Source organism: Salvia miltiorrhiza, chromosome 4 (assembly GCF_028751815.1).
Source record: "Salvia miltiorrhiza cultivar Shanhuang (shh) chromosome 4, IMPLAD_Smil_shh, whole genome shotgun sequence".
Lineage (NCBI taxonomy): Eukaryota > Viridiplantae > Streptophyta > Magnoliopsida > Lamiales > Lamiaceae > Salvia > Salvia miltiorrhiza.
In genome coordinates, this window is record NC_080390.1 from 31,841,131 (window position 1) to 31,865,043 (window position 23,913).

The following is a 23,913-nucleotide window of genomic DNA, read 5'->3' on the forward strand; positions in this document are numbered from 1 at the left end:
CAAAGCGACTTCAATACAATATTATAATACATTGTCTTCAGATATTTGTTATATAGTTCTCTGAGCAAAATCCCATCATATGATTCATTTTATTTAATTTTTTATTTCCAAATTAACTAATTTATTTCAATTAATTAACTCAACTTTATTACATTGAGTATAACTATTATTATTATTATTATTTTTTTTTTATTTATTATTATTATTATTATTATTATTATTATTATTATTATTATTATTATTATTATATTGTGTTTCATACTAAATTATAATTCAAGTATATGATTCTTTGAGTATAATTATTTCGACTTTGCTATTCACACTATAGTAGTCAATTTTCTTATTATTGTATCAATTACAATACTTTTTCATACTATTTTATCTTCAAGTGTATGTTATATAGTTTTCCGCGCAACATCCCTACGTATGGTTTTTTTTTTTCTTTTCAAAATCACTAATTGTTTAAACATTATTTCATTGCGTATATTTTATTTTTTTTTTTAAATTCACAAATTTATTTAATTATTCAACTTTATTACATTGAGTATAGTTATACGAGTTCGGGAGGCATCTGTTACTAAACGTACAGAGTTGGGGACCTTGGGAGAGAAGGTTGGTCAGAGTCATACTTGGAGAGTATCGGGTATGACTACTACCTAAGGAGAACTGGAGCACTGCCTTGTGACCGGAGAATGTGTGACCTATGGACCAAGTGACTACAAGGGATTCAACCATCCCAAGTGTGAAGTATAATCTCATAAAACGCCCCAATGTCTTTGGGCCACGCCTTGAGGTTATACTGAACATGGACGGATCTTCAGTATGCCTGTGACCGAAACCAATATCGACAATAATCAGGACCTAACTCAAATCTTACCCCCTTGTTATATTTGATCTTTGTTTAGTTTAATTGCGCAAGTTACACATGTTGAGAATCGTGACACTTCAATTTATACACTGGGAACAAAAAGGTTCATCACTCCTCGTGGGATTCGACCCTATACTTACTACTAAGACTACCTAGTCTATTGTGGGCATAGGAGCGTGTACTATTCGTCTGGGGCATACACAAGTATTTTGATCGTACCATACAACAGGGTGCGTGTCACAAATGACATTGTGATAAGTGGGTAAGCAGCCCCCCTCCCCCCAAAAAAAATTAGCCATGATCCACGTGCTATAGGTGGAAGCCCAAAGTGCTCGCGCACATGTCAAATCCCTAATCTTGTCTCACCAATCCATGCGGTACAAAAATTTGTCATTTTGATATGACAAGCACGCATCAACAAAAATAGTATATTTATAAATATTAATGAGGTACAAAATAGAAATAACATCTATCGGGTATCTGCATCCGAGGATCCGAGATGAGCCATATATATGCTAGCCATGATCCTACAAGGAGAGGGTCCTCAATGTAGGACCTTGAAGAATGTCCTTGGGACAATCAAATGGCTTAACCTAATGATCGAGTCCTGACCATTAACACACCTGACTTTCCAAGATATAACCTGACTCAGGTCAAGTCACATACTGTCGTCGTCACCTTTATGGCATTTTCAGCAGACTTGCGATTGTATATCATAACACAATTGTGGGATAAAGTTTGCGATGCGGATAATTGAACTCATAATTGGTACAATTCCAACAATTTTTAGGAGTAATCTCGTCTAACTTGAGCATCAAAAGGGGTTTCAAGAGACAACCTCTTTGAATATCTTGTTGCATGAGGCTTGCATGTTCGAAACTGGAAGAAGACCATTTTTATGAAGTTGAATCCCCACACTATTTTGTCATCGTCAACAGGTAATTACATAAGGCACGTTGAATAATGGGCTAATTGCCTCAATCCATTTTCCTTACGCCTAAGGTTGTAAACAAATTAAATATTTTTGCTCGATTCAAAATTTTGATGTTCGTATTTGAAATTATTCGATTCGAATACAAATATTCATTTCGATTTGATTAATATTCAACTACAAAATGAAATTATGAGATTCGATTCGATTCGTTATTCGTAGATATTTGATGAAATATATATATATATATATATATATATATATATAGGGGAGGGCTAAAATAAAAACACTTCTTAAAATATAAAATATAAACAATTTTCAGCCCTTAGATCATTAAGATCTACGGTTGATTCGTGACCTTGTTGGATGAATTCATGGTCCTGGGTTCAAATCCCAAAGGTAGCAAAAATTTATTTTTCACAATTCGTAACCATGTTGGATGAATTCGTAACCCCGTTGGATAAAATTCGTACATTAAAAAACGTTTATATTTATATTTTAAGAAGTGTTTTCACTGTAGCCCTCCCCTATATATATATATATATATATATATATATATATATAGGGTTAGTATCCATGGAGAATCCATATATATTTAAGAATAAAGAATAAATCTAATCCACTCAATCATAAGTAATTGGACGGTTCCAATCAATTTTGACTTAATATTAAAATGGTTATAAATAGTTTTATTTGGTAACTTCCATATCCTCAAAGAATTAACCACCAAATGTGCAACGAATTACTCCCTCCGTCCCAATAAATGTGGCCACTTTCTTTTCGGCACAGAGATTAAGAAATTCATTGTTATGTTTTAATTGAGTGTGTTAATGAGTTAATTAAGAGATGAGGGGATGATTGTTGGCTTCCATTCACCTTCTTCTCCGGCAAAGGCGCAATCTCCACACAATCACCTTCTTCTCCGATGAAGGCCACCGCCACCGCCGCCTCCCTACTTCTCGGTGAAGTTGCCGCCTCTCCGGCCACCTCCGTCTCTCGCCAGAACACACACACAAGAACTCACCCCTCTCGTCCCCCTCTGTCCCCCAGTAACCGCAGCCGCCACCTCGCCTTCTATCCTCGCCAGAACCCTAGATCCCCAAATCGCGACCTCCGTCGACCCGACTCTCACTGTTAAAATTGATGTTGTTTGATGGTGCATTCTTTCGATTAAAAGAGTCAAAGACGGAGGAATCCCTTTCCTCTCCAAAAATTCTCGCTGCCTCCCTCTCTGAACTTCGGCGAGCTCAGCGCCCAATCAAGCCTAGGTCAGCCGCCACCGCTCGAATCTGAAACGGTGGCGCCGCTTCCGTGCAAGCCTTAGTTCGATAGCCCCACATCACCCTCAGATCTAGGCACCGCCGGTGTCAAGCGGCGGAGCTAGAATGGCAGTCGCGGCGCAACGGGAAAGGAGACGGCGGTCGAAGTGCTGGCGGCGCCGTCGACCAGAGAGTGCGGTCGCGGCGCAACGGCGGCACCGCCGTCGACCTGAGAGTGCAGAGGAGAGGGAAAGGGTGCAGCGACGATTGTGTGTGTGTCTGCGTGATGTGTGTGTGTGTTTGTGTGTGTGTTTAGTTAAAAAGGTTTAGGTTTAGTTAGACTTCAATTAAATTAATTAATTAGATTTAATTAAAGTAAATATTTCCATTTTAAGAAAGTGGCCACTTTTAGTGGGACAAACCAAAATGGAAAGGTGGCCACATTTATTGGGACGGAGGGAGTATATTAATATACCCGTTTTTTTTCCAATACATTCCATATCCTCCAATATTAATATATATGTTTCTTTTTTCCAAAGTATATTTTGACCGCAAATTTCAATTACTTTTGTTCACTTATTCATAATATGTTCATAAATAAAAATTTATAATATATTAATTTAAGGGTTAATACCGTAAAAAACCATGAACTTTGGTGCGATTTCAAAACTTTCCATGAACTATTTTTTTAATCCAATTTTCCATGAACTTAAACGCCTGAACAATTTTTCCACGAATTTTTCCTCCGGTGAAACTCCGGGCTGACATGGCAATGATTTGGCAATACGAGCTGATATGGCGCTTATGTGGACCAAAAATTGCCACATGGAAAATAATATATAAAAAAAAAACAAAAAAAGCTAATTCTTCTTCTTCATCACCCTTCTCTCTCTCCCTACGTTCCCTCTCTTCTCTCTTATCTCTCTCTCGCTCTCCTCCGGCGGACTTCGCCGGTTTTCGCCGCCTCCGGCGCCGCGAGGCCGGCGCCTTTTCTTCTCCCTCTTTCCTTCCTCCATTTTCCCCACCGGCCAAACCCTAATTTCAGTCGCCGCCCACCTGCCGCCGCACCAGATACGGCGCCCCTCCCGCCGCCACGCCAGTCGCCGCCCTCTCCGCTCTGCTCCGATTCGCGACCTTTACCACCACCACACCAGATCCACCACCACACCAGATCCACCACCACACCAACCCTGCAGATCCGCCGCCTCCTTCACCACCGCCTCCGGCACCAAACGTCTGCTGGTTCCATAGAATTCCTCGCCGGTGGTGAGAGACGAGGGCGTGAAGGGGCCGGCGAGAAGGAAAAGGGGTGCGAAGGCACCAGATCCGCCGCCCCTACGCTGCCTTTCCCCACCACCACACAAGATTCGCAGCGTCCCTGCCCCCAATTTAAGCAGACGATTTAGTCGCGGAGGAGATGGAGGAAATCAAAGCAATTAATAGGTGAACTCTGGCCCATCCCTTGCTCCGATTCGCGGTAGGCAGCGGCAATAGCTGCGTCTCATCTTCAAGCAGCAGCAGCTCCGATTCGCGGCGGCGGCGGCGGCGTCAATTCCAGGAGAGAGAAAGTGGAGAGAGAGAGAAGAGCGAGAGAGACAACACACATGAAAAACGACGTCGTTTTATCACACCTAAACGGCGTCGTTTTATTAATCGTCCGGCAATTCCACGTCATTTTTCCAGTAACTTAAAATGTGCCATGTCAGCTTTGAATTTGGGGATTTTAGAAATCATGGAAAAATTGTTCAAGTCCTTAAGTTCATGGAAAATTGGATAAAAAAAATAGTTCATGAAAAGTTTGGAAATCGGCCCAAAGTTCATGGTTTTTTACGGTATTAACCCTTAATTTAATTTAACTTATTCGGAATTTATTGTGTGATATTCATTACTGAATAATAGTTATTTAGAATTTATTCATAACTAAAAAATAGTTATTCGAAATATACACTACATTGATTAATAGTTATTTAGAATTTATTCATAACTAAAAAATAGTTATTCGAAATATACACTACATTGTTTAGATACTGTGATATTTAATGATATTCAATTACATGAATTTGTTCATTTATTCATTATTTTTATTTTTTATTCTTTAAATAAAATTTGTGCCATAATACTCGTTAATTCAAATTTCACAAGTGAATTGAATTAAAAAAAAAAGAAAAATAAGGACCGAACTAAGGATATGAATTTAATCTACCAAATTTAACAAGATTTGGTCAACTATAAATAAGGAAGGACGGTTACAATTAAAAAGACTATAATTCTGAATTAATTAACGTAAATTACCTAAACCATCCGATCTGCTATATCTAAGGGTGGTTATTAATTCACTATTCTTAAAAATATATGGATTCTCCGTGGATCCATTCTCTCTCTCTCTCTCTCTCTCTATATATATATATATATATATATATATATATATAGGGAGAGGTTCAAATAAGAACCACTAAATAAAATTAGAACGGAGAACCATTTTAAGCCATTCGATCATCAAGATCTACGGTGGATGCATCATCTTGGTGAATGACTGCAGATCCTGGGTTCGAATCCTGAAGGGAACAAAAATTTTATTATTTTCGGATGCATTAAATTTAATAGCAAATGCATTAATTTATATAGCAGATGCATTTATTTTAATGGTTCTTATGTTCTCACGATAAGTGTGGTTCTCATTATAACTGCACCCTATATATATATATATATATATATATATATATATATAGGCCAAGGTTCAATGAAGAAGACCTAAATGTAAGAGAGAAGTAATTTCATCCGTTGATCTTATCTAATCTAACGGACATGATTTATTCACGTCATGTTCAACGGATTTTTCCGTTGAACGTATGGGGGGTCGAACCCCAGAACCCCCAAAAATATTGTATATGTTCACGAATGTTCAACGAAAAAATCTGTTGAACATGGCGTGAATAAATCATGTCCGTTAGATTATATATATATATATATATATATATATATATATATATATATATATGCAAATATTTAATTATTATGACATTATAAAAGAAACATAAAAAAAATATGAAATTATGAATTTATATAATGCCTCAGTCCACAAAAATTGTATTGTGATATGGAGGGCATGTGTTTTAATAAATATTTGGGATATGTGTGTATAAAGTAGAGAAATGAGCCTATCAAAATTGATGTGCTAAATGATTGATTTTTTATTTTTATTTTTTGTAAATATTGAGTATAGGGATGTCAATGGGCGGGTTTTACCCGGATCAGAACCATTAAAATTATTCTGATTCTGAATCTGGAACCACCCGTTAGTTATTGGATCTGAACCGTATGTGGACCATTGAGAGATAAAATCAAATGGTCTGGATAGGTTAATTACTCATGGGCCAAATAATACTCATACCCAAGAACCCAAAACTAATCCATTTCATTTTTACAAATTTGGTATTTTCGCCACCCACCCGACACCATCGCCCACCTAAAATAATTTTTTTTCTATTATTATTATTATTATTATTATTATTATTATTATTATTATTATTATTATTATTATTATTATTATTACAAAAATGCATAACATTTCACATAAAAAATTCGACCAAGGTGAGGTGAGGGTGGGTCAGCGACAAAAAAATCGGATCGGTTGAAAAATACATTGCATTTTTTGTATAATTTAATGTATTTTTGCTTGTAAAGTAATGCATTTTTGTAAAAAAAAAAGTTTTTAAAAAAATTGACCTCGGGGGATTGGGGGTGGGGTGGGTCAGCGGTGAATAAACCAGATTTGTGAAAAAATGCAATGTATTTTTTGTACAATTTATAGCATTTTTATATGAAACTTTATGTATTTTTGTGTGAAAAGTTATGCATTTTCGTAAAAAAAATACGGGCCGGGTCAGACCGGACCCATAACAAACAGATCAAGTCGGAATGGATCTGGACCCATCAAGTTTCGGGTCTAAATGGGTCGGGGTCTAGAACCAGAATTGTTGCTTTTGTAGCTCAACGGGTAATGAATAGTTTCAGATCGGACCGGATAAAACCCGCCCATTGGCATCTCTAATTGAGTGTGAATGAAGCTAAAATATAAAAAGGTAAATTTCCTAAAAATGAAATATTACAATTTTTATGGACGGATGAAAAGTTGTAATAAGATTGGTTGAGTAATTGATAACTTTAAAAAAGAAAATGCAGACAAACATAATATACAGATACAAGAGGTAATATATAGATTTGACCAGTTTTATATAGTAAACTTAATTTGGCCTATGAAAAAAAAAACTTAAAAAACTGGCCAGTTTTTGTGTAAAAAGTCAGAAATACCCCTCTCTCAAAAATTAAAAACAATTCACGCTATGGTCTGTCGGTGAAGAATGAGGGAGACTTAGGGGTCTGGGATGTTGAGCTTGAAGTGGAGGCGCGACTTGTGGCCGTGCCACCGCCGGGAAATTGAAATTGGACGGTAGCAATTTTCGATCTGTAACTGTCGAAGCCGGAAATTGAAATTGGAGGCAGCAATTTTCAATCTAGGGCTGAGTGTTGAGAGAGAGATGGAGAGAGATTTGGGAGAGTTGCGATGGCAGCGGCGGAGATGGGAGAGAGATTTGGGAGAGATGCGATGGCAGTAGCTCTGCTGCTACTCGCCGGAAAATCTGAGAGAATGGGGGAAGACGGCGGCAGTTGGATGTGAGAGTCGTGAGAGTGCTGGTATGTGTTGTGAGAGGGGTAGAATGTGCAGCAGTAGGAGTAAAGGTTCTTCTTTTCGATTCTCTCTCTCCCGCGTCTGGTGCTCTCTCTCTGTCTCTCGATTATGTTTTAATAACGCTTTGCATAAGCTTAAGCTTCTTCGGATCTCGCCCGACGACGAGATGGCGGGTATGGATCTCACTTGACATGGTGACTTTTGAATATGATGAAGTTAATATTTTTTTAATGTTTACGAAGAGCACCAATTGTTTTTTTAATGTTCTTGAATTCACAACAAGATCTATAAATTCACAACTTAATGTTCTTGAATTCACAACCAGATCTATAAATTCACAACTTAATGTTTTTAAATTCACAACTAGATCTATGAATTCACAACTAGCTCGATGAATTCACAACTTAATGCTCTTGAATTCACAACCAGCTCGATGAATTCACAACTTAATATTCTTGAATTCACAACTAGATCTATGCATTCACAACTAAAACTATAATTCACAACCAACTCGATGAATTTACAATTGAATCGTTAGTGTTGGTTGTGAATTTGAGATTTAAAGCTTGAATTCACAACTAGTTGTTTTGGTTGTTAATTCGAGTTTTAAAATTAGAATTCACAACTAGTTTGATGAATTCACGATTGAATTGCTAGTGTTAGTTGTGAATTCGATTTTTAAATCTCGAATTCACAACCAACTCTATTGTTAGTTGTGAATTCAAGTAGTCGTGAATTTGAGTTTTAAAACTTGAATTCACGACTAACAATATTTCTAGTTGTGAATTAACGTGAATCACGACTAACACTATTTTTAGTTGTGAATTCAAACTTTAAAACTCAAATTCACAATTACTTGAATTCACAACCAAAATAAATTCTGGTTATGAAATGCGCGAATTTTTTAAAAGGTGGTGTTTAAAGGGTAAAATGGTAAGTGTGACTAATTTTTTTAGTTTTTATTTTAGTGGATAATTTTTAAATTTATTATTCCAAAGTGGCTATATTCAAAATCCACTTCAAATATAATGGGAAATTATCAGTGTTCAATTTGTAAAATCAAAATTTCAAATTGAAGTCGTTCTTCAACTACAAAACACGCATCGTCATTGCAGTTGTAAGGTAATCAAATAATTCGTATTGGATATTCAAATTTTAATATTTGTATTCGATAAACATTCTACTAGGGTTAAATTAAAAATATTTGATTCTGAAATATAAATACTAAATTATGCTATTTAACACTAACAACCCTACGCATCGCCATCAATCACAACTTGACAATCTACCCTACGTTCCAAAAACAAATAATCACAAACCGACGGTTTGTCAACAAATTATCTTATTTCTACAAACATAAACCTCATCAACCAATTCCATTCAAAGGTAGCCTAAGTTTAGTAGGCCCATTACACTGTCATCTAAAATAGACTCTCTCTGTTTCACAAAAACATGATATTTGTATGTGATACAAATTTCAAAAAATATTAGATAAAAATATATTATGAGTATAAAATGGATCTCATTTTATAAAAATTAAAGATAAAAAGTAAAGGAATTGTGATGAAATAGTATACAATTTTTTTTTTTTTTGACTTGGGGGAGTTGGGGAAGGGGAGCAGTGGAGTTTGAACCCAGGACCTCACTGTTCACACACAGGAGGTCACACCGCTTGGTGTCCCCTTGGGGACAATAGTATACAAAAATAGAACGGGTAATTGGTGTATAAATACATGAACTTTACTCACTTTTTGGTATTTAACATGAACTTTAAGTCCTAGTTATAAATATATGAATTTTACTCATTTTTGGTATTTAACATAAATTTTAAAATATAGTTATAAATACATGAACTTTAAACTTATTCAATTTTTGACACGTTTTTCATTTTTCTCAAATTAAAAATGACTTGGAATGCTTGAAGCTTAATGTGGACAATTCGGCGCTGAGATACGACGTCGTCATTTTTTGTTAGAGGAAAATAACTCAAAACTAAAATATGAAAGTGAACGATAAAAATTTGTCTACAAATTTCACATATTCAAAAAGCAAATTTCGTCTTTAAGATTTGGGGATTTCAGAAAGCCAATTTCATCATTCAGAAAACCAAATTCAGAAATTCGGACTACGAAAAATGGATCAAAAATTGAACGATGAAGGTTAATTTTTATAACGCGAAATTGTCCTCGTCAAAATTTAGGCATTCCAAGTCAGCTTTAATTTGAGAAAAAATGAAAAACAAGTCAAAAATTTAATGGTTAGTTTGTTTTAAATACATAAACTTTACACAGTTTTTGGTTTTTCCCAAAATAAATAAAAGTTTGTTCTAAATACATGAACTTTCATAATTTTTGGAATTTCCCATAAAAGTCAATTCAGACAAAATTGAATCTGGCGTGACGCTGAATTTTGCTGACGTAGAAGATGTATATGATGTTATATACTATATAACTTGGATATTTCAATTATTGTGAAATGAATTGTACCAAATTAAACTTTTAAGATATTACACGACAACAAAATCCGATTCTAAGACATATTCAATTTTATCTGAATTGACTTTCGTGGGAAATTCCAAAATGTGTGAAAGTTTGTGTATTTAGAACACATTTTTATTTGTTTTGGGAAAAACCAAAAATTGTGTAAAGTTTGTGGATTTAAAACAAATTAACCCAAAATTTAATAAGTTTAAAGTTCATGTATTTATAACTATATTTTAAAGTTCATGTTAAATACCGAAAGAAAGTAAAGTTAATGTATTTATAACTAGGATTTAAAGTTCATGTTAAATACCAAAAAAAATGAGTAAAGTTCATGTATTTATACACCAATTATTCAAATAGAAATTATCATATTTTTGGAAGACCACTCAAAATAATAAAATTTTCATGTTTTCGTGAGAGGGAGGGATTAGGGAATATCTAAGAGAAGTAGGTTGTTGCAAAATAATTAGATCGTGGAGTGTGGGTCGATAAGAAGTGGAAATCGCCCTAATATTTTTTGCCAATTTTTTACAAAAGTCGATATAATACATACTCCCTCTCTGAGTCTTTCCCATTCCCATTTATAGAAGCTAATTAAAAATTTTATAAGAATTAAAAAAGTTATTAAAAAAGAAAATTATACAAATAATTTTCTAATATACTTAATTATTGTAGTAAATAAATTAAACATACATTACTTTTTATGAAAGTCCGTCTATATATTTGAGAAATTTGAAAAAAAAAAAAAGGAACTTCTATAATTGAAACAGAGAATATGTGCAGTGCATATATATTTTTTAGTAACCACCACCAGACTTTTAAAATGTTTTGTCTTTCTTTTAAAATCCTAATCAACCCACCAATTAAGTCAAAAAAAAAAAAAAAAATCAACCCACTAATTCACGTTAGGTCATCTACAAATTAAGACTCGAAAATCAATTTGACAACTTCATTCTTGAATTAGTTAAATGATGAACTAATGATCCCACCTACGCAATTTATGGATGAAAATTCTTTGTTGGTTACAATTACAAAATCAAAATTGTATTGGGCACGACTTAAATATGAATGTAACAAAATCTTAATTAATGGCTTGCCTTAAATTAGAGTAGCTTGAATGACCATGAACGAAAATTTGAAATCTTTCAAAAAGGTAGGGGCCGAGCCCGGATGGAGCGGCTAGAATAAGGAAAGACGGCAAGTACTAGGGTCTAGGATTGGTGCTCAATGAAAAAAAAAAGAGATAAAGATCTTTTTGTAGGTGAAAGAGGCTATAATTTTGTAAGAAAAAAAAAAAAAGCATTTGTTGGGTGATGTAGCAAATACACTTTTAAGATTTATAGTAAAAAAAATAAATAGACTCCTAACATTATATTTTGTGCAATTAGGTTCTTAACGTTTATAAATTGGAATAAATAGATATTTAACGTTCACACATTATGAACAAATAAGTTCCCCTGTTTAACGTTAAAAGGTGTATTTTTGCCTAATTTGTGAATGTTAGGGACCCATTTGATTTTCATTGTAAACGTCAAAAGGTGTATTTTGTTACTTAATCATTATTTTTCTTTTTTCAAAATTCTTAATTTTATGCTTTTTAATTCCATATATATATATATATATATATATATATATATATATATATAAAGAGATTTATCATGTGTATTTGTATAGATCTAAATAAATACTGAATATACAATTTTCCTAACATATATACAATTTTTCTAATCAAGATTTTGATTTAAATATGTCTAAAATATAAAGAGATTAAATTGAGAATTTAGATTAAAAAAAATTGGGGACATAGGATAGAGGATTAAATTGCATTTTCATATTATTTCTATATATTTCTATATAGTATCTTTAGTTGGTGATGACAACTAAAAGTTTGATGTGGTTAATATTTGTAAAAATATATGAATTGAAAATGTACAAAATGAGAATTTTAAGATAAATATGAATAGAGGATGTAGGTGATGTCTCGTAAGATCTCAAATACAAGAGAGAACCTGGATCACTAATTGTATCATAGTATAATATACTCCGTGATATAGGGGTTATGTTCTAGTGAGATTGTTATTTTTCGTGAGATATGAGATAATGAATATGTCAGTATATAGTGTTAAATAAGGAAGCATGTCAGGAAAATTATATAATATTTATTTAGATAGATGCAAATACACACCCCTAACGTTTAATATCCTTATGCAATATTATATATACAGAACCGATCACCTACCCACCATAGGCATGCATAACGTGCCCACCATGATGTGGCAATTATAATTATAGTAAGATAATTTTAATTGTTGTAAATATATCTTCTAGATATATCTTATGTGTGTTGACCAAGAAACCTAGAGGGAGAATAACACTTGACATCTTCAAGCCACCGGAGTTGACTGTCCTCCGTTCACACCGGACGTGTGTGAACGTTCACACTGAACGTTCACACCGGACGTTCACACTTGGTTTAACACCTATAAATATGGGTGTGTTGTGAGCTTCAGATATAACTTCATTTTGTATTCTCTAATCGATTCTCTCGCTTCTCTCTAGTTTATAACACGTTATCAGCACGATAGTTCTAGTTCTCTCATCTCTCTTCAATCGTAGAAACTAATCGATTGACTCAATGATGGAGGTATGCCCTAGGAAAGAATCGTGTCTTTCCGATAAGGTAATTCATATTCGATTATAGAAGTGATATTCGAATTGTTACTTTGAAATTGGAAAAATTGATAAAACACGGTTTAAATCTATGATACGATTTACAAATTGTTTGCTTGATTAATTTAAATTTTTGTGAATCCTAATCATATCAATATATGTTGTCGCCATTTATAAATTTAATGATATATTTCATCATATATGTTTGATTGTCATTCTGACTTGCCATTAAAACAATCCCAGAAGGATCGCTACAATTTTAAATATCAATTTTAATAAGGGTGAATTATTATTAGATCTCTAGTGTATCTATGTTGAGAATCTTCGTATGATTATTTATATGAGGATTTAATCTTGTTCATTGCCTGTGAATTTGAGAAGGTGTTTAAACGAGTTGAATTGCATCAATATTTTATTAGTTAATCTTAATTGCTTTCTTAGCATAAAGTTGTTTGTAATGGCCCATGGAATACATTACAAATTATTTGTAATTTCTTAATTTTTTTATGCTCTTATTTCGAATTTTGATATTATATTCTGTAATATATTACATATATACAATCTATTTTTTTAAAATGATCTTGAAAATTAATTGATGCTATTTAAATAGCACAAGTAGTATTCCTGAAGAATATTACATTCAAGATCTTAAATTGGTGCTATTTAAATAGCACAAGTAGTATTCCTAAAGAATATTACATTCAAAATCTTAAATTGATGCTATTAAAGTAGCACAAGTAATATTCCTGAAGAATATTACATGCTCTAAGAGCAAGTAAATTAAATATTTGGATAACATATCCTTGAATCTTTATATATTTGATTCATATTGTTGCTCCCGATGTAGCACAATCAATATTCCATGAAGGATATTACATACTCTTCAAGAGCAATCCATATTACATGCTCTTGAAAATTAGACCTTGAAGGTCAAACGGCCCTAAAGGCCGAATGGTTGTACTCTTTTTCCCTTACTAAGTTTTTTTTTCCTACGAGGTTTTCTTAGTTAAGGTTTTTAACGAGGCAACTAGTGTAATATATGAGTAAATATATATGGCTTGTACTATTTTCCTCTACCGAATTTTTCCCATGGGGTTTTACGGAGAGGTTTTTAACAAGGCATGAACATCTATACACTAACATCATATGGAATCCTGTGATATTTGTCTTGGTGAAATAACTACACATTATTCTTCAAAAGAAGAAGTAGTATTTTCTTAAGTTGACATTAGATGAGGATAATGTCAACACAATATCAGGTGCATCAAACATCATTGAAGGCTCCAGAAGAGCTTGTATCATTTTGCCAAATGATACTAAATTAGATATTGAAAATGCCCTGTACTCTAGTAAGTCTAAAAGGAACTTACTAAGTTTCAAGGATATCCACAATAATGGATACCACATAGAGACAATTGCAGAATGTAGCAATGAATATCTTTACATAAATTCTTTTGTTTCAGGCTATAAGCTGACAAAAGAAAAATTAGCAACACTACCTTCTGGAATGTATTACACATTCATAAAAGCAATTGAGACAAACCATGTCATGAACGTAAAGTTCAATAATACAAAAAGCTTTAAGCTTTGGCATGATAGGTTTGGACATCCTGGAGCGACTATGATGCGCCGAATAATCAATAATTCATATGGGCACAACATAAAGAATCAAAAGATTCTTTCTACAAAGGAATTCCCATGTGATGCTTGTGCGCAAGGCAAGTTAGTTATTAGACCTTCATATACGAAGGTTAATACTGAATCTCCATCTTTCCTAGAAAGAATTCAAGGAGACATTTGTGGACCTATACATCCACCTTGTGGACCTTTTCGATACTTTATGGTATTGATTGATGCTTCTTCTAGATGGTCACATGTATGCTTGCTTTCTACTAGAAATGCAGCATTTGCTAGACTACTTGCTCAAATCATAAAATTAAGAGCTCAATTCCCAGACAATTCAATTAAAAGAATTCGTCTTGATAATGCTGGTGAGTTTACATCTCAAGCATTTGATAACTATTGTATGGCTATTGGAATTGAGATTGAACATCCAGTAGCTCATGTCCATACTCAAAATGATTTAGCAGAATCGTTCATTAAACGTCTTCAAATTATTGCTAGACCATTACTTATGAAATCAAAACTCCCAACTACTGCTTGGGGTCATGCCATATTACATGCTGCAACATTAGTTCGACTAAGGCCATCAGCAAATCATGAATACTCCCCAATGCAAATTATCTTTGGCCGAGAACCTGATGTTTCTCACTTACGAACTTTTGGTTGCGCGGTTCAAGTCCCAATTGCACCCCCACAACGAACAAAAATGGGTCCCCAACGAAGACTTGGGATATATGTTGGATTTGATTCACCATCGATTATAAGGTATCTAGAACCTTTAACAGGTGATTTATTTACTGCACGTTTTGCAGATTGTCATTTTGATGAAATGACAGTTCCAACATTAGGAGGAATAAATCTACATCCAGAAAAGCACAAGGAAATCTCTTGAAATGAGAAAAACTTATCACATTTTGATTCTAGAACAAATAAATGTGAACAAGAAATTGAAAAAAAATCATTCATTTGCAAAATATTGCAAATCAAATTCCTGATGCTTTTGTAGATACAAGAAAAGTGACACAATCTCACATACATGCTGCAAATACTCCAGCTAAAATTGATGTCCCTGAAGGACAAATAGCTTTGGCAGCAAATGAGTCCAAAAATTCGTCAAAAACGTGGTCGACCAGTTGGTTCCAAAGATTCTATGCCTAGAAAAAGAAAGGGGCAAGATGGAAACCAAACAATGACGAAAATGACTAATCAATCAAATGAAAGTGATGTAATTCCTGAAGAATTACAAGTATCTGAAAATCATGAGATCTCAATAAATTATTTACATCAGATACTAGAGAGAGAAAATATCATTGTTGATGATATATTTGCCTTTCATATAGCTCTTGAAGTTTTAAATATCAGGATCCTGAACATACATCTGTTGCTAAATGCAAAACAGAGACTTGATTGGCCAAAGTGAAAAGAAGCTATAGAAAGGGAATTAAATTCCTGTGATAACCGGAAAGTATTTGGGCCTATAGCCTTAACTCCGGAATCTAAAATCCCTGTTGGATATAGATGGATTTTTGTTAGAAAGAGAAACGAGAACAATGAAGTTACGAGATATAAAGCAAAACTCGTAGCACAAGGTTTCTCACAAAACCAGGAATTGATTATGAGAAAATATACTCTCCCGTAATGAACGCTATTATTTCAGATTTTGATTAGTCTGGCTGTGTCACAAAGGCTTGATATGCGCCTTATGGATGTAGTGACTGCTTATCTATATGGGTCATTAGATAATGACATATATATGAAAATTCCCGAAGGATTTAAAATGCCTGAAGAATTGCAGTCAAAACCCAAAAGCATGTATTCAATTAAACTGCAAAAATCGTTGTATGGGTTGAAACAGTCTGGTCGTATGTGGTACAATAGACTGAGCGAGTATCTTTTGAAAGAAAGATACAAGAATGATAATATCTGCCCTTGTGTTTTCATTAAGAAAACCGAAAGTGGATTTGCAATCATAGCAGTTTATGTTGATGATTTAAATTTAATTGAGACTCCTGAAGAGCTAAATAAAACTGCTGAATATTTGAAGAAAGAATTTGAGATGAAAGATTTGAAAGACAAAGTTTTGTCTTGGTTTGCAAATGGAACGTATCCGTGGAGGAACGTTTATCCATCAATCCACATATACAGAAAAAGTGTTAAAACGCTTCTATATGGATAATGCACATCCATTAGCATCACCAATGGTCGTTAGATCTCTTGATACTAAGAAAGATCCATTTCGACCAATTGAAGAGGGTGAAACGATACTTGGTCCTGAAGTACCATATCTAAGTGCAATTGGAGCATTAACTTATCTGGCTAATAATACTAGACCAGATATAGCTTTTTCTGTTAATCTTCTAGCAAGATTTAGCTCTGCACCCACTTTGAGACATTGGAATGGTGTTAAGCACATTCTACGTTATCTAAAGGGTACCATTGACCTTGGATTATATTATCAAGAAAATTCTGATAATACTCTAGTGGGGTATTCGGATGCAGGATTTTTATCCGATCCACATGAAGCTAAGTCACAAACTGGATATATTTTCACATGTGGTGGAACTGCTATATCATGGAAGTCTGTGAAACAAACCTTGACTGCAACATCCTCAAATCATTCTGAAATCATTGCAATCCACGAAACAAGTCGAGAATGTGTATGGTTGAGAAATGTGACGAGTCATATCCAAGAGTCGTGCGGGTTAGCTTCATCAAAGGCCAAACCAACTGTTTTATATGAAGATAATGCTGCTTGCATCGCGCAACTCAAGGAAGGATACATCAAAGGAGATAGGACGAAGCATATTTCTCCCAAGCTCTTCTACACACACGACCTTCAAAAGGGTGGCGATATCGACGTGCAACAAATTCGCTCAAGTGAAAATCTGGCGGACTTATTCACCAAGGCATTACCAACATCGACATTCAGAAAGTTGGTACACGAGATCGGCATGCGTCGACTCAAAGATATTCAATGATCTCAAGATCAGGGGAAGCAGTTGTACTCTTTTTCCTTCGACTAGGTTTTGTCCCATTGGGTTTTCCTAGCAAGGTTTTAATGAGGCAACATCTTTTATTTTAGGGATTGGTCAATCAAGGGGAAGTGTTGTAAATATATCTTCTAGATATATCTTATGTGTGTTGACCAAGAAACCTAGAGGGAGAATAACACTTGACATCTTCAAGCCACCGGAGTTGACTGTCCTCCGTTCACACCGGACGTGTGTGAACGTTCACACTGAACGTTCACACCGGACGTTCACACTTGGTTTAACACCTATAAATATGGGTGTGTTGTGAGCTTCAGATATAACTTCATTTTGTATTCTCTAATCGATTCTCTCGCTTCTCTCTAGTTTATAACATTAATTAGAATAAGATTTTTTAGTTATCTTTCCTAATTAAAATTGCCACATCAATAGTGGGCACATTATGCTTGCCCACGGTGGGTAGGTGATCGGTTCTGATTATATATATATGTGTGTGTGTGTGTGGAATTAAAAAAGACATAAATTAAGGATTTAGAAAAAAGAAAAAAAAATATGAATTAAGTTACCAAATAAGATCACTATGATCACAAATTGGGGCAAATATATCTCCATCATTCACTGCCGTTAGACAAAGAGACTTATTGGTCCCAATCCCAATTTGTGAACCTTAAGGACCTATTTATCCCAATTTATTACCGTTACGAACCTATTTACTTTTTACTATAAACGTTAGGGGTGTCTTTGCTGCTTAACCCTTTCTTCAATAAAGAGAATGTTATTCTGATAAATATAATACTGGTGACCATTTGATGATGTCCCACAAAGAAGACCTAAAAAGAGCTTGACTTCATGCAAGCTGCAGTTTGCATAACAGAATATCTGTACAAATCAAATGGTCACAATTCCATTTCTTTTCTCGTGGGAAGTAAAAAACATGAGTAATTTATAAGCAATTCTTGAAAGAAACATGTTTGTACAGCTTCATCAACAGATGTGCGTGATGATTGCAAGTGCTCTGATACATTTCTTTGCTACATGTATACATGAACACTAGCAGTCTTCATTACCTGGCACACGGGGCAGATGTCGATGAATCCTTCACAATCTGTACACAGGCATAGATGCCGGCAAGGCAGAATCAACACAGACACTTGTTTGGTGTTGCAAGCTCTGCATCTTGGAGGGTGGTCTAGGGGTCTTTTACTCCCCGAGTCGTTTAGAATTATTCTCTGATGATTTGAGCTTGATACCGCATCGTCCACCTCACTATCCCCGGACCCCTCACGGGCTTGGGCCGTGCCTTGTTCCATCAGCTGCTGAATGTTGCTCTTGAGCACGTTCACAACTGACTCGTTGTATTTGGCTCTGTAGTGCCACGACTGCGCTTCCATGGCGACCTGCTTTATCCTGTCGCCTAGCTCCTTGTTCTTCCGGTTCATGTTCTCAATCTCGAGCTCCTTCTCTTGCAATTTCCTGTTTACTCCTTTTTCAAGGGCGTTTAACAGAGAAACCGAGTGCCTTTGGTTTATCTCTCGAACTCCCTTCAAGACATTCTCTTCCTATACCACCCGAAAAAAGAGTAGGGATTTTTTATTCGCATTTTAGATTGCAAATATTAACAAGTACTAACTCAAGAGCATGCATTTCATACCTGAAGTTTAATATACCGGCTAAATTCTTCTGTCTGTCGATCTATCTCCATTTTGACGGTGTTGCCAAGGGAAAGCATAACAGGGACATTGGTTTTCATGTTCTCACAGGCAGAAGTAACAGAGGAGTTGCGCTCTTCTTCCTCGTATGACAGTTTGAGCCCCGTTGATACGGGAATGGGGTTCAAAACGGTTCCAACACGGCCAGCTTCGTCCTGACAAAAGTTGTTGTTCAAAGATATGTGAAGCTTCTGCTGCATGTCTCCATCACCACCTCTGTTGATAGGGCGGTTATCAGTGGGCGCGTGCCTGTTCCCGACATGATTTATGGTCCCAACACCAGCACCACACTGAATTGGAACTGCAGAAAAGTTCAATAACAGCAAGGTTAAAAAGATAAGCAAAGAAAATTGTCTGAGATTAGCTAATCAGAGCAAGAAGACAATATCAAAAGCATAACTACAAAGACATGGGAGAATTGGTGCAACGGAATCTCACAGATTTTTAAGATGATTTCAACCTTAGAGAATCATTACTGCGATCAGAGAAATAGAGGAGCAACAAAGAGGAGACCGCAGTTGGACGAGCAGTCCAAAAATGGTGAGCTAGATTCATTATTTTGATGATCTCTTTAGCCTACATGTATGCTCTATTTACAAAAGACTTTTCAAAAACAAAACTATAACTTAAGCTTGCTAAATCAATGACAGTCAGCAGCTAGCATTAGCAGAAAAGCAGCATGGAAGAGGAGACAAATCCTTTCATACATATAAATTGAACACCACAGAAACTTAGTTTGAAATACAACATATTCCAACAATACCAAACTTCATTTCATTCATATTTTTGCAATCCCTTTAGACAAAAAGAGACTAGGATTCACAAATCTTGGCACCTCAAACAATAATCTTCAATTCATGCCAGTTTAGATGACAAATATTTTAGCACCTCCTTGTCACAAAGGCACACACCACTTCATAAGAATTCAAAAACCGAACTAATTTGGTAATGCTGATGAATGCTCCTTGTGTGACTAGGTAAGATTGGAATAAGGCTTTTGATTTCAGTATCTACGCATACTCTGAGAGACTTCAAGATCGGTTAAAATAAGTCCTGAGATGATTGCAAAGTGTCTCTACAAGATAAAAGCTCTACCAACAATCACATAAGCACCATAGCCATAGGTAACAAGAAACTATGTCAAAGAGAAAGCAAACTCAGAGAAGAGAGCCACATTTCTATCACAATTCACAAATGACAAAAGCACTCACCATTTGCAAATAGCTGTAGTTGGGGCAACGCATTGTTATTGTATTGGACACGATTTTCCTCCACAAAACCAGGGAACATCGTATTTCCATTACTTCCTCCTCCTCCTCCTCCTAACATTTTCCTAAAATACAGACAAAATTGTCGGTTCAAGGCTTCAAGCAATTCACTATATTCAAACAATATGACCCTAAAAATCCCAAAGGTGTGAGGTTTAAGCAGGAATAAACTTCAATGAATCTTGAAAATCTTTATAATCATTGGAGAGAAATATATATTTTAATTCAACCCACCAAAAGCAGAAAATTTTACAGCAATACCACAATTGAGATACAAAATCAAGATCAAGAAAACATCCCACAATCTGTGTTACAATCGATTCCCACTACTTGCCTAACCTATTTTCAGTATCATACACATACATACTATTGAACGATTAATCATTAATAAATAGTCACCAAAAAGGGGAAAACAATCCTAAAATAATCTGCATTTCTTCATATATGAACTCCCAACCAGAACCCAACTAAATTAAAAGGAAATCCCACGATTCACACAAATGAAATGAACGCAACCCAAAAATCAAGAACCAATCACTTACCAAAAATCAGCTCCGATTGAGAAAAAAAAAATAGTATCTTTGAAAAGAATTGTTGGATTGCTTAGTTAAATTTTTGGTGTTGGTTGAAGGGAAATGGGCAGAAGGGGATGGTGGTGCAAGGCAACAATAATAATGAAAGAGAGAGAGAGAAGTGAGAAGGAAAGGAAACGGGAATAAGAATAATAATTGCCATAATAATGAAAGTGGATGGTGGTGGTGGAGCTGTAGTTGTTATTGTTGTTTTTGGTAAGGAAAGAAAACAAGAAAAAATAAAAAAGGGGGAGAGGAGAAGGATTCCATTCATTGGTATTGGTGATGATGCATTGTAGTTGGTGCGAGAAAATTAAGAAGAGGACTACTCCTTCGCATTGCTGTTGAAGAAATCTTCTTCTCTTCTCCATATTTTGGGCTAAACTTTTGCCCTTTCTCTCTCCCTCTCTCTCTCCTATCTTTATTTATTTTTCTCTCTTTTCTTTCACTCATTCAATTTGCACTGTATGTTTGTGTTATCTGACTGTACGGCAGCTTCCTTTTCGTTTTCCCCAACCACTGAATCAATTCTTCTGTCTTTTACCTTTTCTTGCTGTATTGGCTACCGTTCACTTTTTTTTTACCCTTCTTTTTTGACTGCGTCGATCTGTCCTTCCCTCTTTCTACGCCTACAACTATTACCATTACCATTACCATTACCATTACCAACCCAACTTTTTATTTTTGGTAATTAAATGCTCAAATAGTGAAGCCCGATTTCTTCTCAATATGTAACCGTACTATCTTCGTAATTATTCGTATTTTCTAAAATTTATAGTATAACGGATTATTAATAATTCAATTTATACACTTGCATACGATATTAATTCATCTTTTCCTCGAAAAGAAAAATTATTGTGGCCTTTTGGATTTTGATATTCTCTATTTAGAATAACTACGTATTCGCATTTATCTTACATGTATTAAATTCTATCTTTTTATTTGCTTCGTGTACTTTTTTTATTGCCTTTTTTGCTTCCATCATATTGGGTGATGGTATCTAAATACAAGGGACTTTTTATTTAATTATGATTTTGTATATTAATTTAAAAATTATGTTTTCAAATATACAAATTTTTAATTTGTTATACTATTGCTATTTTTTAAAATTAATTAATGTCTCTGTGGCTAGACACCAGCTATATCGTTTAGTACATCATCTGTTGTATAAATATTTCATATGTATGCTTCAACAATAATTTGAGAACAATTGATAATAGTGTGAAAAGCAAAACAATTGTAAATTCGTGCATTTCGAGACAATTTTTATTTCGTATGCAAAGTCAGAGAACCAGAATTGAGTTAAAGTTCATATATTTAATTATTTAAACATAATTATCCCAAAAAAATTAATACGTTCTTCGGACCTAGCCTTTTAAAAATATATTATATATAAGGACAAAAATAAAAGAAGAAAGATTTACATTTTTTCCCCCGAGCTTCTTATAAATAGCCGAAGGAAGATATTTAATCAATTTAATAAAAGCAGATGTGGTGCAATGTCATGTGTGTAGTCTTGTTCTATTATTTTGAGATAAAACAGCAATGTTTGGTTCATGGATAATTGAGAAAAAGAAAAAGTCGTGAAACACAATGTGATGAGAAGTTGCAGGGCTGTTTCTTTGTCCATCGGTTTTTCTGATCTCGTGCTTTATTAAAGATAGCTCGTTTTAATCGAAGGCAATTAGCTAAAGGCCAATATTGCTTTTCGTTTAAGAATAAAAAAATCCAAGGGAAAAAAAAAATCAACAAAACCACGTTTTCGTGAGAATTATAGTTGACAAGAAAATGTGACAAAAACATGTTATTGTCGAAGAGTTCAATGCATAAGAAGATTGGTACAAGTTTTTAGGTGAAATATCAGTTTAATATGCATAGTAGTATAGTCTTAGTTATTTTGTGAGAACACGCAAGATCAATGCCCCTATGAATATCACTCCCTTTGTCTATTAAATGTATGGTGTGATTTGGATCTATCAAAATGAGTATAAAATAAAGAAAGAGATCTATCAAAATTGATTTATTAAATAATTTTGGATAAAGGTTCAGATCCATCCCTATAGTAGAGGCTTCTATAGCTTATTGCTCCCCATTGTCGACATTGGATCAAATAGGCCTCCGAAGTCCGAAAAATTGATCAATTAAGCCCGTTTGACTAACCGTTGTTAGTCAAACGTTAGTCAATTTTATTTTATTTTTACCCTCAATTTCTTTCTTCTTCTAATTTCTACCCCCAATTCCAATTCAGCCACCACGACATTTCTCTCGGCATCTCTTCTCTTCCAGCGGCGACGAGGCCGTCGGTCACCTCTCACTCAATTCAACGCCGACATATTTCTAAAGCTCGATTTTCTGGTCTAAGATCTCGCGAGCCGATTTTTCAAAACTGTTAAACTGCGAAAGAGAGATTGAGACGGCGCGACCACTGCGGCGGCTCCTACTCCGACGAAGCATCGCCGCTCTTTCCGCTTCGACCCCACGACCACGTCCGCCACTGCTACGGCCCTTCTTCCGGCAAAGAACTAAACGACACCATCTTCTCTGATTCGACAAAGGGAGGGAGACGGAAGAAAGGGATGTCTCCCCTCCTTTTTTTCCGAACCAGGCTAGAAGGAGACGCACCCTCACTTTTTTTACTTTGAAATTTATAACCATTTTGTCCGCCCAGACAACTGCCGCCCCACGTGGAGACATTTCCTTCCTCGTCGGCGGCAGCAGCGCCACGTCCATCTGTCTCTCTCTCCCTTCTCGGGTCCGGCACGAAGCTCTCATTTTCTCCCTCACTCAAATCAGATCTCTCTTGAACAAACACAAATCCGACCCAACTTCTTCCCCTTCGATCATTCGGCA

The 23,913-nt window shown here is 35.0% G+C and overlaps 1 protein-coding gene across 1 annotated transcript; it reads right to left on the reverse strand.

Moving 5' to 3' along the window:
* Nucleotides 1-18,394: 18,394 nt before the first annotated feature.
* Nucleotides 18,395-21,706, reverse strand: LOC131019938 (E3 ubiquitin-protein ligase BOI-like). The gene is made up of 4 exons (XM_057948561.1): nt 21,034-21,706; nt 20,435-20,556; nt 19,166-19,524; nt 18,395-19,073 (listed from the first exon to the last, which is right to left on the reverse strand). Exons 2-4 carry the CDS (start codon nt 20,550-20,552, stop codon nt 18,546-18,548), a joined length of 1,005 nt encoding a protein of 334 aa, XP_057804544.1. The 5' UTR covers nt 20,553-20,556; nt 21,034-21,706; the 3' UTR covers nt 18,395-18,545.
* Between the last annotated feature and the right edge of the window lie 2,207 nt (nt 21,707-23,913).

Coding starts and splice junctions, on each gene's coding strand:
- LOC131019938 (XM_057948561.1), bottom strand. CDS start 20,552: ATGTTAGGAGGAGGAGGAGGAGGAAGTAATGGAAATACGATGTTCCCT. Junction 19,525..20,434: donor ACTACAGCTATTTGCAAATG/GTGAGTGCTTTT, acceptor ACTTTTCTGCAG/TTCCAATTCAGTGTGGTGCT. Junction 19,074..19,165: donor GCCGGTATATTAAACTTCAG/GTATGAAATGCA, acceptor CGGGTGGTATAG/GAAGAGAATGTCTTGAAGGG.